Source organism: Schistocerca cancellata, chromosome 2 (assembly GCF_023864275.1).
Source record: "Schistocerca cancellata isolate TAMUIC-IGC-003103 chromosome 2, iqSchCanc2.1, whole genome shotgun sequence".
NCBI classification, from domain to species: domain Eukaryota; kingdom Metazoa; phylum Arthropoda; class Insecta; order Orthoptera; family Acrididae; genus Schistocerca; species Schistocerca cancellata.
In genome coordinates, this window is record NC_064627.1 from 1,075,284,245 (window position 1) to 1,075,301,179 (window position 16,935).

The window sequence follows — 16,935 nt, forward strand, 5'->3', positions numbered from 1 at the left end:
CCAACTCCAAGTTCTGCGAACATCTCACATCTGCGCAGATAATCTGTTTACACGCTACGATCTGTCTGCTCAGATCACGGTTACATCGAGGGTAGCCGATATCCTAATATCGATTGTAGAAGTTCGCCGCGTGTGTAGTAACTTCATCGCTCACAACTTTGTATGGAGTGAGAGAAGTGGTCGTAGTGAAGTTGCAAACAGTGGTAGGGAATGATTCGATTTCAGGTACAAAGAGAAATTTAACATCCAAATCTTCATAATGTTTGCTGTGATTACTTTTCTTTTCCGAATCAATGCTGGGGACTAATACAAGTGGTTTATTGCATTTATACCACTCTATTGTACGACGAGAACGTTAGTTGCAGACGATATTTTGTCGTGAGAATATCATTTCGTTTGAAATTTGTGTCAACACTCTTAAAGTGGAAGGAATGCGCCTGGGATGTAAATCATCCCAGCGTGGATACATTGTGTGGGTTGATGCTACACGAGTATCTGTAGATTTTCAGTTCAAAATTAAAAATGTGGACCATAATTCTCAAAACAAAAGTTAAATGCTAAGAAGCTAATCCATAAAATGAGCTCGAGATGACTTGAACAAACATAAAATTTAAGTCATCCTAAAAATAGCAAACTTTATCTTTTAGAAAATATCTATGCCTCTGAGAATAGTCCATGCGCTCCTAAGTTGTATGTAAACTAAAGGATGTCACCGAATTCTTCAGTTTCGTCTTTTAAAAACATTCCCTTCAGTTGCACAGGAGTGCCACTTTTTTGACATCGATCTTGCTGTGAACTTCATTTATGAAAATCATTCCTGTGCGAAAATTGCAGAGATGAGAATTGGTGTAAATGTAATCCACACGAGAGAGTATTAAAAATTCTGTGAAGGAGGCGTGGTGTGATTTCTCTTATATTTACCCACGGCCAGAGTCGTGTATTATTTTACATACTTCAACGATCTTGTTCCTTGGTATTATATTCTGAGCATAATGTTGATAAAAACATTGTACAAAAAAACTTCCATTAAACACACATTTGAAAACTAGAAAAATACGCGTAAAACGCCTTTGAAGTATTCCATCAACTTTCCATAATATTTCCTTTTTAATCATGTTTGGCCAATGACCATTTTCGGTGTAGTAGTAACTTTACACAATCGTCAAAAATGACAAATCTAATTAGATTGTAGATTTTGCTTTCCCCTTTCAAGAAGCATGCTGTAAAATCTTGTAAAAATTCCTAAGAAAATTGGGCCCAAGTGTGATTTCCCCCCCTCCCCCCACCACCACCACTACACACACACACACACACACACACACACACACACACAATCTTAGTTGGGGAAACAAACTGATGTGTAGCATAGCCCAAAGTCTAGGTTAGGTTGAAAGGTGATAATTGGTTTGTGAGGTCAAACGAATGTGAATGCCAAATATAGATTGTGGCAATACCTGGTCCTGTAGTGTAGCCTGATGTTAACATTCAGGGTATTTTTAAGGCACTTAGTTATAAAAACTAAAACCGCAATGCAAATTCAGAAAATTTAGCATTATAGTATCTTGACAGATGTTAAGTACATCTATCAATAATAATATAAATTATGAAAAATACGAGGGGGCCACTTAGTAACTTTCACTGAAAACTGAATAAATTTTTATTAATGACTTCAATAAATGATCTGACCGTCTAGATTCAATAATGAAAAAACTATTAGCTGCATGTGACAATTGATATCCTTTATATATGAAGAAAAATTCAGTTTATGAAATTGTTAAAATCAAATTGCTGTATCTTAGAGATTTTATTTTATTCTTTGACAGTTAATAGTGTACCCAGTGATATATTAAGCAAGTGGCTCATCCTTGTGAACTATATCTAGTGAACACAGTTAATGAGCAGATGTTTCGTTATCATTTTGCACACTTTCATGTTCCATAGATTGTTTTGTATGATAAATCATAATGATGTAGACAGTCATTTTATGTTCACATCACAAATTGCTTTGTAAATATCCTGAAAGCTCTAAGAGCTTTTTAAAAAAGAAACATAAATGTGAGTTCGTATAGCATAGATGTGATCACTACCCACCACCTCTTACACATTACAATAATAGAAACTCTTTTACAGAATAAAAGTTGTCAAGGAGAAACTTTTTCAGTTTATCAGTTTTATTTTGCTACCTGTCAGGCATTTTATATCACTGGGTAAGTGATAAAATTTTTTGTTGCGGCATTGTGCACCCCTTTTGTGTCAAACACAACTTTAATGTGGAGTAATGGATGCCATTTTTTGTTCTGGTATTATAATTATATTGTGTATGTCATTGTTCCTTTAGACCTGCAGTGGGTTATTTACAACAAACTTCATGAGAGAGTAAATAAACTGTGAAGCAGTACTCAGATTGCCTAACTGCTACACAGGTGTCTACAAGATGATCATTATTTAGCACCACCTATTATTCATACAGAACTGTTTTGAGCAATGAAGACATTCTTTGTTGTAAATGAGTACCCCAAAACATTATTCCGTATGGCATTATTGAGTGAAAATACGCAAAATATGACAGCTTGCAGATTTGCCTCTTCCCAAGATTTGCAATATTTCTAAATGCAAATGTGTCTTAACTAAGATGCTTTAGATATTACAAAATACATTTTTTCCAGATTAAATATTCATCAGTATTCAAACCCAATAATTTTGAAGATTCCCTCCTGTTCATTATTTCCTCATCATGTGTTACACTTATCATTAGAAGACGGTCTGTATTAACTTCTGGCGCTACAAAGAGTTTCTCCATCGTCCTTACGACTTGGTCCCATTGCTCTCCCATTCATGGAGACAACAAAATTTTTAGGTCTTACATTTGACAGGAAACTCAGCTGGTCTCCACATGTCATATTTGGCTGCCCGTTGTACCCGTTCTCTACTCAGTGGTATGTCGTGGGGAGCGGATCGAACCGTCCTACTTCGCCTATATCGGTCGATCGTCCGCTCCAAGCTGGATTATGGAAGCTTCGTTTGCTCCTCTGCACGGCCGTCCATCTTACGCCGCCTCAACTCCATACAACATTGGGGTTTACGTCTTACGATCGGAGCATTTTATACTAGTCCCATCGAGAGTGTTCATGCTGAAGCCGGTGAATTTCCACTCACCTACCGGCACGATATACTGCTTTGTCGGTATGCCTGTCGGCTACTGTCAATGCCCGACCACCCGTCTTATCGTTCCTTTTTTGACGACTCTCTCGACCGTCAGTATGGGTTGTATGTGTCTGTCCTGCTACCCCCTGGAGTTCGCTTTCGTCGCCTCCTTCAACACCTTGATTTTTCACTCCCTGCGACCTTTAGAGTGGGCGAGAGCCACACGTCACCTTGGATCCTGGCTCAGGTTCGCATTCACCTTGACCTCCGCTCGCTCCCAAAGGAGGTTACCCCCGGTTCGGTATACCACTCCCGTTTTGTCGAACTTCGTTCGAAGTTCATTAATATGACCTTCATTTATACAGATGGCTCTAAGACCAATGACGGGGTCGGGTGTTCTTTTATTGTCGGGGAACAAAGTTTCAATACCGGCTTCATGGCCATTGTTCGGTCTTCACAGCTGAGCTCTTTGCCCTCTACCAGGCTGTTCTTTACATCTGCTGCCACCGACATTCTGCTTATGTCATCTGCTCAGATTCCCTGAGTGCCATCCAGGGCCTCAGTGATCCGTATCCAGTTCACCCTTTCGCGCACCGGATCCAACGCTCTCTTCAGCAGCTGGTGGACGATGGTTCTCCAGTTAGCTTTATGTGGGTTCCTGGCCATGTCGGTATCCCTGGGAACGAAGCTGCAGATGCCGCAGCCAAGGCTGCGGTCATCCAGCCTTGGACAGCTTCTTGTTGTGTCCCTTCATCAGATTGTAGCAGCGTCATTTCTCGGCGAATTTTATCGCTGTGGCATGCCGATTGGGCTGCACTTATGGACAACAAGCTTCGGGCCTTGAAACCTCTTCCCGCGGCTTGGACGTCCTCCTCACGCCCTTCTTGGCGGAAGGAGGTCGTTTTGGCCCGGTTACGAATTGGACACTGCCGGTTTAGCCATCTGCTGACGGCTGCGCCGGCGCCGTTCTGCCCATGTGGGCAATTGCTGACGGTCCGCCCCATTTTAACGTCCTGTCCGGATTTTAATACACTGCGTCTTGATCTTGGCCTGCCATGTACTCTAGATGCCATTTTAGCAGATGACCCAGGAGCAGCTGCTCGCATTCTTCGTTTTATCAACTTGACAAACCTGTCTAAGGACATTTGATTATGCTGTTTTTTAATCCTATGCCTGTCAATCTGTCTTTTATCGTGTTTTCCCTTTTAGTTGCTGGTTTAAACTTGTGCCTCGCGGTACATTCCTAACGTAGTCTGGGCGCTAATGACCATTGAAGTTGTGCGCCCTAAAACCACAAAAACAACACTTATTGGAGGAGTACCCGTAAATGTGCAGAACTTGATGTGTCCTGTCTTTTTGCAATTGATGGTGAGACCATTCAATGATACTTTTAAGAACATTGTTCACCATTTCCTCTGTTTTGGTATGTGTGCTGGATTGATCATAATACTTGTCATCTTCAAGAAGAACTGATTCTGCATGTTGTATGTTAAATAAAAGATCATTTACATATATGAGGAACAATAGTGGACCAAAAGTTGCACCTTGGGAACCCCATACGTGATTCCCCTCCAGTCAGAATTACGTCCCTGGACTATGTTTGTTGAAGCACTGAATACAACTTTCTTCATTCTTTTGGTTACATAGGACACTATCTATGGGTTGGTGATACTATCAATCTCGTAAAACTTCATTCTGTGTAGGGGAATGCTGTGATTTACCAACAATGTAGGAAAATATGGATTACCACTTACCGTTAAGTTGCAAAACACACTTACATAAAGGTTTTGGCCACAACCTTCCTCGGCGAAAGAGAAACACACAAGATTCATATACACAAGCAAGCAGACAGCTGACCTGCACATATCACTACCAACTCTGGCATCCGAGGCCAGAATGCAGCTATCATGTGGGATACAAGCAGCAGTCTGGAGGGGATGGTCAAGGAGAAGGTATGGTAATATATGGGTGGGGGAAGAGATGAACGCTGTGTGGTGGAGTATTCAGGGACTAGAATGCAACAGGCATAGCATCAAGAGGATGCGGGCCAGGGAGGTGGGGAAAAAGGCAGAGCAGCAGGGGGAGATGGGAGGATGCATTGGCATAGGGCTGCAAATAGAAAGACTGCGAGATGAGAATGGGGAGGAGATGATAAGTCGGGTGGGGGGGGGGGGGGGTGGAAACTGTTGGGTAGTGTGTATTGGGGCAGTATGTTACAGTAGGATGAGGCTGAGAAAATTATGGGACCAGAGAATATGCTGTAAGGATAACTCCCATCTGAGTAGTTCAGAAAAGCTGATGGTGAGGGGTGGGGGGGTGGGGGGGAAGAGGATCTAGATGGCTCGGATTGAGAAGCAGTCATTGAAATCAAGCATGTTATGTTCAGCTGCATGTTGTGCCATTGGATGGTCTACTTTGCTCGTGTACACAGTTTGGCAGTGGTCGCTCATCCTGGTGGACAGTTGGTTTGTAATCATAACGACATTAAAAGTTGTGCAGTGATTGTAGCAAAGCTGGTAAACGAAATGGCTGCTTCCCCAGATGGCCTGGCCCCTGATGGGGTAGGATAAACCTGTGAAAGGACTGGAAGTGCTGGTTGGATGGATTGTACAGGTCTTGCACCTGTGTCTTCCACAGGGATATGATCCTTGTGGCAAGGGATTGGGAGTGGCATAGGAATGGACTAGGCTGTTGTGGAGTTTGGGTGGGTTGCAGAACACCACTTTAGGAGAGATTGGAAAGATCTGGGGTAGGATCTCTCATTTCAGGACTTATATGATAGGTAACTAAAGCCCCCCTGTGAAACGATGTACTTCAGTTGTTCCAGTCTAGCCTGGTACTGAGTGTCGAAGAGAACACTCCTTTGTGGCTGGTTCTTGGGGGGGGGGGGGGCGGGGGGGTGGTATGGGAGTGTGTTTGCAGACCAGGCCTTGGTGAGACCCTCAGCATACCAAGCAGGTGAGTTCTTGTCACAGCAGATACGCCATCCCTGGGTGTCCAGGCTGTGTATGGGATGGATTTTTTGGTGTGAAAGGGATGACAGCTGTCAAAATACAGATAATGTTGTTGGCTGGCAGGTTTAATGTGGTCAGACGTATGGATGGAGCCATCAGAGAGAAGGTAGCCAACATCTAGGAAGGTGAGACACTGGGTTGAGCAGGCTCAGGTGAAGGGGATGGGAGAGAAGGTGTTGAGGTTGTGAAGGAATGAAGATAGTGTGTCTTGGCCCTGAGTCCAGGTCCTGAAGATATCATCAGTGAACCTGAACCAGACAAGGGGTTTGGTGTTTTTGGAGGCTAGGACAGTCTCCTTTAGATGGCTTATAAACAGATTGGCATAGGAGGGAGCCATGTAGGTGCCCATGGGCATGATGTACAGTAAAATGCCTTAGACAGGTTCAGAAAATATGAACTGACACTATTTAATTATTTAATGTTTGTAAAATTTACTGAGTGAACATATAAATGGCATTCTCAGTAGAGTAACTCTCTTGAAAAACAGATTGTGACTTACTGAGGATACTGTTGTTGATAAGGTGAGATACTATTCTAAAATAAATCATCATTTCAAAAATTTTGGAAAATGAAGGAAAGCAGTCTCCTGCTTTACAGTATCATCATTTGTGAAGCTAACTTGTTCCAAATATGTACAAACAGCAGAGAATTCTACATTAGGTACAACTGAATAAGGTAGCGCATTTGTTGAGACGCTGACTTCGGATTTGATAGAGGGGAGCTTTGTGTTCTCTCCCACCTTCCTGATTTAGTTTTTCCTAAACCACTTCAGATAAATGCCAAATTAGTTCCTTCAACAAGTCTATGACCTGCCATATGTCTTCTCCTCATTAAATGTGTGTGTATATTCATACGTCTGTTGCATGGCTTTTGTTTCTGCTTGCATTAAGCTGACTGTCTGTACATCATTGTAAAATTCTCTTTGGACTACACTACTGCAACTACACTATGACAATGACAACTGTGACTTCAGGGTACTGATTGTTGAAGTTACTGGAAATGAGGTACATACTATTTTGGTTGTTGCAAATACCTGAAAACAAGTGATAGGACTTAGATTGGTTATTTGGTTGTATTTACTTAGTGGCTCTCCTTGCTTTTTTCAAAGTTGGCGTATGATAAATATGAGATGGTTGTGTTGGTTTAGTGGATAGAGCATTAGACTTTATCCCTGGAGGACCTGGGCTGAATCCTGCCAAGAGATGGAGACTTCCCGATTGCAGGATGGCCCAGGTCTACTCAGCCTGCTGTCAAAATATTACTGAGAATTTTACCCGAGGGTAAAAGCCTATCGTCTGAGGGGCCTGCTACCTCTCCACCTCCTAGTCCCACAGCAAGTAGAAAGGCTGCACGTGACCTGCAGTCAGGCCAGTAGTTGTTCACGGGTTATGTCACAGACTTCACCTTTATCTTTTATGTACATTATGTGCATGTAATGTGCACCAAAATATTCATTGGAGGCTTAATTATTATGTAACGTGTTTTCTGAATTCACCTAGCAGTTTTGATTTTTATGACAGAACTCGTGTTAAATATGAAGCAACGATGATCAAGCGCGCAGCTTGTAATGGTGCCAGATATCGATTTCGTTTACAGAATTAACAAGTAATGGCAAAAGATGTACCAAAATTACTGCCAGGAATTTAACTTACCTTACTTGTGATTCAGGTCTCCATCAACTACTACTCCGCATTTTGTGTAATAGGCAGGAGCACTCCTGTTTTGCCGTATCTGGGGTATGCTGTAGCTGTATCTTTCGCAAAGTTTGACACATCTCTTCATGACAATCCAAACAGTTCCAAAAATTGCGATATGGCAATAAATGAAGTCTAAATCCCTTTCCACAGTGCACAATATTGTGATATGGCAGTAGATGAAGTCTGAATCCCTTTCCGCAGTACAGTCTTGGAAATAACCTCCACCAGGTTACAGTAGTGCACATTGACACCAGTGGCAGATACGTGTGCACACTCCACCCTGCCTTGCGGAGCTGCCCTAATTGCCACACGCACCGCCACCGCCAGTCAGCCCGCTCGCTGTTCGTTCGTTTCTTTCGTCAGTTGACTCGACTGAATAGAGTTATCGAGTAGTTGTACTTTCCTACGCAGCACACACATCCTATATCTCACTATGCTACTTTGCACACACTGTACAAAATATTTGCTTGTCTACCTGCATCTATTGCTACAGTAGAAAGAAGTTTTTCGATATTTCAGCATACAAAGACATGACTGAGGTCGACAGTGATGGAGGAATCTTCCTGGAGGTTTAGTGCTGTTGAACACTCACCCTGACATTGATTGTCCTATTAACGATGTAATTAACCAATTTGCCAGGAAGAATAGGCACATAGAATTCATCATTTAAGGAAGAGAACCACAATTGTAACTTTTTTTATATCATATGATGGCATTGCCTTGTATATGTGTATAATAAATACAGTTCAAATAAAACTTTCTTAAGCTTTGCATGTGACTTAATTATTTTTTTTTATTAGGTTAAAAGTAAAGGTTGCTGGAGATAATTTTAGCACCCTCTCCTTGATGTTTTTCTTTATCCGCCACTGATTGACACTGCACCAGCTTCACACATCTTTAGAACATTGCTGACAGGTTCACCATTAGATGGTGTTCTGTAGTCGGCAACACTAATCAAAATCAGTATCTCGTACCATGGCAGTTGTGTGCTTGACATATGTTGTTCGCAAGTGATCTCGGGAATTATTGCCTTAGCATATGATACAGTTCAATTGTTACCACAACCTTTATTTCAATGATAAAAAATCTGCCCACCAAGTGGTGGCAGAACACACACACACACACACACACACACACACACACACACACACACACACACACACACACAAAACCTTTCAGAACCCGTGGCTCCTCCTTCTGGCAAAAGAGTTGAAGGGGAAGGAGGAGGGGTGAAGGAAAAGGACTGGAGAGGCTTAGGGAAAGGGGTACAGTTCAGAAAAGTCAACAAGAACCTAGATCAGGGGAGGCTTACCGGATGGGATGAGAAGGAAAGACTGATTCCATTTTTTATCTATCTGTTTGTCATATTGTCAATAACTGATTATTTTTGTTGTTACATCACCTTTATTTATTAAACATATTTGTTGGCTTCGCCATCTCGCAATCAGATTATTACTTTTTAACATAGGCCTTGAGCTATGCTGAAGTTCAGATTGTCACCACATCAAGAATTTCAAGGGGGTTGGGGGTTCAATTTCACAGTGTAGCAGATAATTTTACGAATTCGTGTTAAATGTAAATATTTGGTTTCTTATGATCAGATTTTAATTTTCATAGAGCATGCTACCCATAAAGGGAAAGACCCAATGACTTAGCTTGTTTTCCTGACAGTTCTCTGAAGAAATATTATTATTAAAGAGCTGAATGAAAATGGAAGTTTGATTTTTTTGTGAGGCATAATTTTAGGCTTGTGTTTAATACAGATTTGCCACATTTAAAGAAAATCATAAGCTTATGGAAACATTTACTGGTAAATAATTCTCTTAATATGTAGTTTGTGAATTACAATATTTAGTTTGTATTTTGCTTGTGAAACAAGCAGTGGCTGGCTTCTGTAATGTTTGTGCCTCTATAAGTTTATCTGACAGGAATGGATGGTTATTAGTTGGCTTGAATTTTGGCAGGGGTAAAAGCTGTCACTGTCTACATTTGTATTTTAAAATTTTAATGACATAACTTCTTTTACAGATTTTGAAGAAGTTTGTCATACCCACTTCTTTAGCTGCGGCTGTAATTAAGTCTGAAAGTGGCAAAGACAGTACAGAAGCTAAACCATGTCGTCCAAGCGAACTGCCACTTTATGAGGATGATAGCTGTGGATGCAGGTGAATGCAAAAAAAATAAAAAATAAAATAATTGTTTTATTTTGAGCAAGTTATTTCCTTTTTTGTGACTTATTATTATTATTATTTTTATTTGTTAATCAGAAACTAAACATAAAAGTAGATCCAGTTTAGTTGCAAACCGATCTTGGTTCCAAAAATGGATGTTAAAACTGTGAGGTGTTCATAAAACAGAAATTATCATACAAATATTGTTGCTTTCATTTAAATCTGTACTTCTATTTTTACTCATTTACAGAATAAAGTTTTACACTTGTTGTACAGATAACAGCATTCATTATTAGTAATTGGTTTGATGTTCAGCTACAGGCTCTAATGATCTGAAATTAGGAATTGCTTTGGTTGGTGTGCTAACTGAAGAAATCCAGTTAAGAATGGCTTTCTTTGTCATTAACGAGGCAATGGCAATGGCTAAAGCATTGAATTAACTTCATCCTCACAGTGTAATGGAATGCAAGAAATGAGTACTAAAGGAATGGCCCACAGCTTCTTCATTACAAATATTGACTAGTATGACACTAATCTGTATTTGTAATGAACAGTAAGTATACAATGTGCGTGGCGTTAAAGGCAAATGGACAGTAAATCAGAAGAAAAGGGAAAGAAAACACATCAGTGCAGTAATTTTCATTTGCATCCCAACAATATTTGAAAGATTGGAAGTAGAAATAAATTATTTAGCAAAACATGGGAAGTTTTATGTGCAATATGAACCATAGGGCAGGACATTGCCAGGAATCTGTGTGATCTTACATGTCATGAAAAAATTCCAAGACCCACATAGAAACCAAGAAATGGCCATCAACGTGCATACGACTGAAACTTGTAATACTCAGTGTATTATTTCATTTCAAACCATAGTTCACTGCACTGTCACACCTCTATCCATCTGAAGCACAAGCAGTGACAAGAAGGCAACCATTGAAAATGCACATAACCTTAAACCCATGTATGTATTAAACTTATTACTTTTTATTTTCTTTTGATTTTGTTAAAATACAACACATCAGCATGAAGTCAAAAATCTGTATGTTTAAGGGGAGCTGGAACGATCCATTTCCTCCATGTTAATTTTAGCAAATAGAAGGAACATTTTTTTCTAAAACCATTAAACATATTGACCTGAAATTTGGACTACGTGTTCAGTGAATATTTCTCTACAAAGTTACAATGCCATGTTAATTTATTGATTTTTGTTTTACAATTTTTTTTAGACAGGTGCTTATTTTTTTTCTCTAAAATTTTGCACATTTTCTATAACTCTTGAATTATAATTTTTTTTTACAATTTGTTATAAAATGAAGGTAAATAAGTAAACAATATTTTATATAAATTTCATTGATATACTGTTAGCAGTTTTTGAGAAAATGTTCCTCAAAGATGAAAATTTTAAAGATACGGGAAATGGCTTCCAAAGTTTAATACATTCATGCCCCATATGATGGATTATCAGCGTCCTCTTCTTTTTCCAGTGTTAATTTCCTTTTCACTGGTCTTTTCTTACCTTTTGCTGCATGTTGTAGGCTTTTGTCTCTTCTTCCTGCACCTCTTAGTCTTTCTTCATCAATTAGGTGCATTGTGGAAATGGTGGTGTCCTGGTTGGAAACCTAAATGTTTCAGCACATCACATTTGATAATGTTTCCTTCATTGTATGTTGCCACTGCATCATACACTCCAAAATGCAATGTTTTTATCTGTACAAACACTCTTTTGGGAATCCTAATCCAGATTAAATTATTTACACTTTCATTTGGATTTTGTGTTTTCCCATGTAAACACTTTTCCAATAAATTTGGCTGTGATAAATCTCTGAATATGGTCTTAGTTACATCAATTACAGCATTTGGCAAACTGTTTTTATGGACATATTCCTTTCCTGATTGGTACTTACACCATGAGTCAACACCTGTTGGGCAAAGTGCATGTTATGGGTGCTCATTTGTTGCTGCAGTATGAAAAAATAATTCCCACACTGCTCTCCTCATATGCTCAATGCTTCTTGTATTTTGCCTAATTGCACACCCATAATACCTCTGCAATCTATCAATTGCTTCATCTGTCAATATCCCTCTTCCTCCAAGGGTCTTACCATCACTAAGCTTCTGGGATCCCAATGCCTGCTTTAGTTTGCACAAGCGAGCCCCCATGCACTTCTGCACATGTCCAATGACTCCTGTTTTTTAATGTGAATTGCATTGCCATAAGGTTTGAGTTCTTCTACAGCTTTATATCCCTTAGAATCACCATCTCCTAGATGGTGTATTGTACATTATACCACACCTGTGATCTGGAAAAAATTGCTTTCACTCCCTCTACTTCCATCGCGCCACTCGTGCCATGAAAATTTGCTTCACAACTTTCACTATGTTCATCCTTGGTATTGCCCTTACATCTACAATGTTTTGAGAGAATAGCAACATCAATTACTTTGCAACTGTCTCCACTGGTAACTGTCACAACTCCATTTAGAGATTTATGACCTCTATGTTGCTATGATACGTCTAAAGCAACAGTTAAATCTCTACAATTCCCATTATCTGTCACAGCTTCTTCAACTGCTTTCTTCATTGTTGCTTGAGTAATATCTTCATCAGAAGATCCCACCAATTCATTATAAAATCCAAACTTGGTTGGTGGTTTTGGCAGGTTCATAATTCCACATAACCTTGTCCCTGCAGCACTGCCCTTGCCAATGTAATGCAAGCCATACACTAGCCTAACATTTATAGCATGCACCTTCTTTACACTATTACCACTACGAGGAATACTGTTAGAATTAGAAAGCGAAACTTCTGCAACACATTTGTTACACTTCAATAACATTTTACAGGCCAAACCAATGTGTGAAGTTATTTTCAATTCCAGTCCTCTTTCTTTCCAAACTTGGCATAATACATTATGTTTTGAAATATTAGAGAGCAAGGAAATGTTAATTATTTCATTCACATCATTGCTGTCACTTTCATTGTTTTCAAATATTTCTTTGCTGTCGCAAAGTTTCTTGCTGGAAGTAGTTCTATCACATTCATTTGGAGTAGTCGGTGAAGCAGTCTGAGCAGCATCTCCCTTCGAAACAACAAAAGATTTCTTCTTTCACTCATTGTGCCTTTTCTTAAACACTCAATTGCTGAAACGGGGCATATTGATATCCACAAACCAAATACGTAAAACAGGTACGAGCAAAATTTATCAAATATGCAAAATTGAACAGCTAAACAACACAAAGCAAACTCCGCAAGTCAACATACACGGTATAGCGTTTATGGTTACCAATATGAACAGTCACTTTTCACAGAGATAAAGCCATACAGCGTTGGAAAACAAAACACTGTCTAATTCCGGAAAGATACCCTGCTTGCCACCAGCAAGTGGCACCGTCAGAGGTGACACACCAAGTCGCTACAACCATTTACGCAGCGTGTCAACTTTGCAGCGATAAAGACACTTAGAAGGGTGAAACTTGATTTGTTTTATTCAGAAAACTCCAAATAATTTTATAATGAAAAAACTAAAAAAATGTTAGTTTTGTCATTTTCATTGTTCTGGCTCCCCTTGACGTGCTTATTCATCACAGTAGACAAACTTGAATGGGACATATCATGTTCACACATTTTTTTTAGCTGAACTATTCAGCCCACTGACTGTCCAAGCATAAGCACAGAAATTGGTTAAGTCCATCATCAAGAGGTAACGTACAGGACATAATCAAGCCCAAGCCAAATTGTAGCTCACTGGTCCAATAGATATGTTGTGTGTGTGTGTGTGTGTGTGTGTGTGTGTGTGTGTGTGTGTGTGTGTGTGTGTGTGTGTTGGAAAAGCCACAAGGTGTCATGTCACAAGATCAAGGTGGGTAGGTTTGGTCACCTTGTAACAGGATTAGTTTGCTCGGGAACTTTTCACGCAACAGTGTGATTGTCTCTCCTGAAGAGTGGCAAGTTGCGCTGTTTTGTTGGGACCATAAATTCCCTATGTTCATTTGATCCAAACGTGGCCAAAGGAAAGCAGTGGGCGTCACATGATAACAAACTCCATTCAGTGGGACAGCCCTTCCTTGTTCATCTTTAAAAAGGTGAGGACCAGTTAAGCTACAACTCCAAACCATACACCAGAACCCCCTGCGGGTCTGGGGGTTAGAATAGTCCCGAGGTATTCCTGCCTGTCATAAGAGGCGAGTAAAAGGAGTCTCCCACTTTTCGGCCCTATGAGTTCAGGTCCCATTCTATGGTTTGATCTGCCACTTTCAAAATTCTACTGAAGTGTGGGCCATATGGGGAAGGACGCCTTACGTGGTGCATGAGTGCCCTAGATTCAATCTCCTGAATCTCTTGTCATGGTTTTTCATCTCCACCTGCGGTTCAACTACTTGGGCGAGGACACTTTCCATGGTATGTCATCTTCTTCTGTTGTCTCGGTCCTCTTTCGTCCCTGTGACAGTACTGGATTTCTCTGCGCGCAATATCCAGCACGGTAGCCAGACCGTTGTGGTGGGGCCGTCGTGTATCCATTTGGTGGGAGCCCCCTGACAACACAGGGATCACACTGCTGATGCTTGAGCTGTAAACTCTCCATGTATGCCAAGGAGTAGATGTCTGTCTTCCTGGGCCATCAGGACTCCCGGCAATGGCCATCATGCAAGTTGGCCTTTGCCTGTGACAAGTGGGGTGACATTCCTGTTTCTGTCACTACCCATAAAAGCCTCAACATGGTCAAGGGGATTATTTTCCATCATGATCTCCTCTTGCAGTCATACAATGAGCTCCGCACCAATTTTGAAGAGTGGGGTGTTCATTTCATCCTGCGTGTTTACAGGGAACCCCAAGACAACAGGGTTGCTACCGGTACCTTCATCTTGGCCTTTGAGGGTGATTCATTGCCTGAAAAGGTCAAGGCGATGGTTTACCGCTGTGATATTAAACCATATGTCCCTCCCTCTATGCGGTGCTGGAAGTTCAGGCACATGTCTTCCCGCTGCACTTCCAGCGCCACATGTCGAGACTGTGGACGTCCACTGCACCCAGATACTCCATGTGCACCACCTCCCACTTGCATCATCTGTGGAGAGCACCACTCCCCCTGCTCACCAGACCTCCCAGTACTCCAAAAGGAGTGAAAAATCATGGAGTACAAGACCATGGACAGGTTGACTAACACAGAGGGTAAACGTAAATTCGAAAGATTACACCCCATTTGGTTGACGTCGACATACGCTGCAGCTACATCACTATCGCCGTCCCAAGTGCCAGTGATTCCTCATTCTGTGCCTCCGGGCCACCAGAATGCATCCGCCCACTTGGTGGTAGGGGCCGGCCGCGGTGGTCTCGCGGTTCTAGGCGCCCAGTCCGGAACCGCGCGACTGCTACGGTCGCAGGTTCGAATCCTGCCTTGGGCATGGATGTGTGTGATGTCCTTAGGTTAGTTAGGTTTAAGTAGTTCTAAGTTCTAGGGGACTGATGACCACAGCTGTTAAGTCCCATAGTGCTCAGAGTCTTTGGTGGTAGGGGTCAAATCTTCCTCTGTTGCTCCCAAAGCACTTACTTCGGGAACAAGGCCCCAACACAGGGGACATCTGTCCCCTCCCCACTGCCGGAGAAGCAACAGCCTCCTCTGGCTCTTCTCGTGTGGAAGGGGTCCCTTGGGGCCCTCTCCCCCATGGTCTCCACTAAAGCCACGGCGGATAATAGAGATGGGGGCCCGCCATGCCCGCACCAATGTGGTGACCGAACCAAAAGTTCTACTGTCACCTCCGTCAACATGTTAGTTATCTAATAGGTGGACCACAAGATGCTGGGCTGTGATGCTATCTGTGCGTCTGGGTAAGACTACGCATTAACACGGTCCATAAGGTGATAGAGAGTGGACGAAATGCGAATGAGGGTAGCAATTTGAAGAGCAGAGGGAAAAAAGTGCCAAGGCTCGTGCCGTGGGAAAAAAACCTCTGTGACAGTGGGATGGGTAGTAAGAGCAGTAGCGGCTTACTAGCTGCAATAGTTCATGCAAAGTTAGATTTGTTAGTATGGATATCATTATCATCACCGTGGCAGGGGATGGCGATGTGTCAGAGTTTGCTGCAGCCGCTGCATTCCTGGAACAATCGGGATCGTTATATATTAGTGGGAGATCAGCCATAGGTCATCTCACTGTGTGGGGTGTGTGTGGAGCTTGTCTGCATGTAGTGTACGGCACGGCTTCCCTGTGTGGTGCCAGTTATTCGGCAAGTGTCTTCCAACTGATATCCAGTAACGGTGGCTGATTAACAGGGGCTCACATGTACCACTGTGTTTGTGTGTACTTGGCCATAGATGTTAGGTCCTTAAAAGTATGTCTTTTGGTCTTTTATGTTTCCATCTATGGTTGTGGTTGTAGTTCCCCAGATTCAGAAGAAACGGGTTCTGCGAATGTCTGGAGTTTCTGTATAGTCTTGTGGTGAGTTTGTGGATTACCTCCGTGAGAGTCTCAAGTCGGTATTCCCAGTGAAGGTCCGCGATGCGTGTGTATCTTGGAGCATTGCTTATGATTTTGTATGATCTGCAGATGGCGCAGGCGTGTGGGTGCAGCATATCCCCAGACAGGGGCTGCGTACGTCATCAGGGGTCGAATAAGTGTCATGTACATGGACTTAGACACCCTTCTGTTCAGTGTGCTACGCTTGTTGAGCATAGGGTAGAGCTGTTTGAGCCTCATGCTTGCTAGGTTGGTTGTGTGTTGTATGTGGTCCCCCCCAGAGTAATTTCTGGTCCATCCAGACACCGAGGTATTTGACTTTCTCGCGGAAACGTATTGGGCGTGCATGTAGAGTTATTGGTCTGCAGTATTGGTGTTTGCGTAGCTGCTTCGGTCTTCTAGTGAACAGAATGGCTTTGCACTTGTCGACGTTTACTCTAACACGCCATTTCCCT

At 41.7% G+C, this 16,935-nt stretch overlaps 1 protein-coding gene across 2 annotated transcripts in view; it reads left to right on the forward strand.

The window, feature by feature from the left end:
- Nucleotides 1-121: 121 nt before the first annotated feature.
- Nucleotides 122-16,935, forward strand: part of LOC126163081 (MICOS complex subunit MIC27) — a 57,150-nt gene continuing 40,336 nt past the window's right edge. For both annotated transcript variants that reach the window (XR_007535155.1, XM_049919990.1), the window contains exons 1-2: nt 122-225; nt 9,884-10,020. Coding sequence is in view for 1 of the 2 variants with exons in the window: in XM_049919990.1 (XP_049775947.1) it covers nt 211-225; nt 9,884-10,020 (152 nt within the window). In the remaining variant the exon portion in view is untranslated. The remainder of the gene's footprint in view (nt 226-9,883; nt 10,021-16,935) is intronic.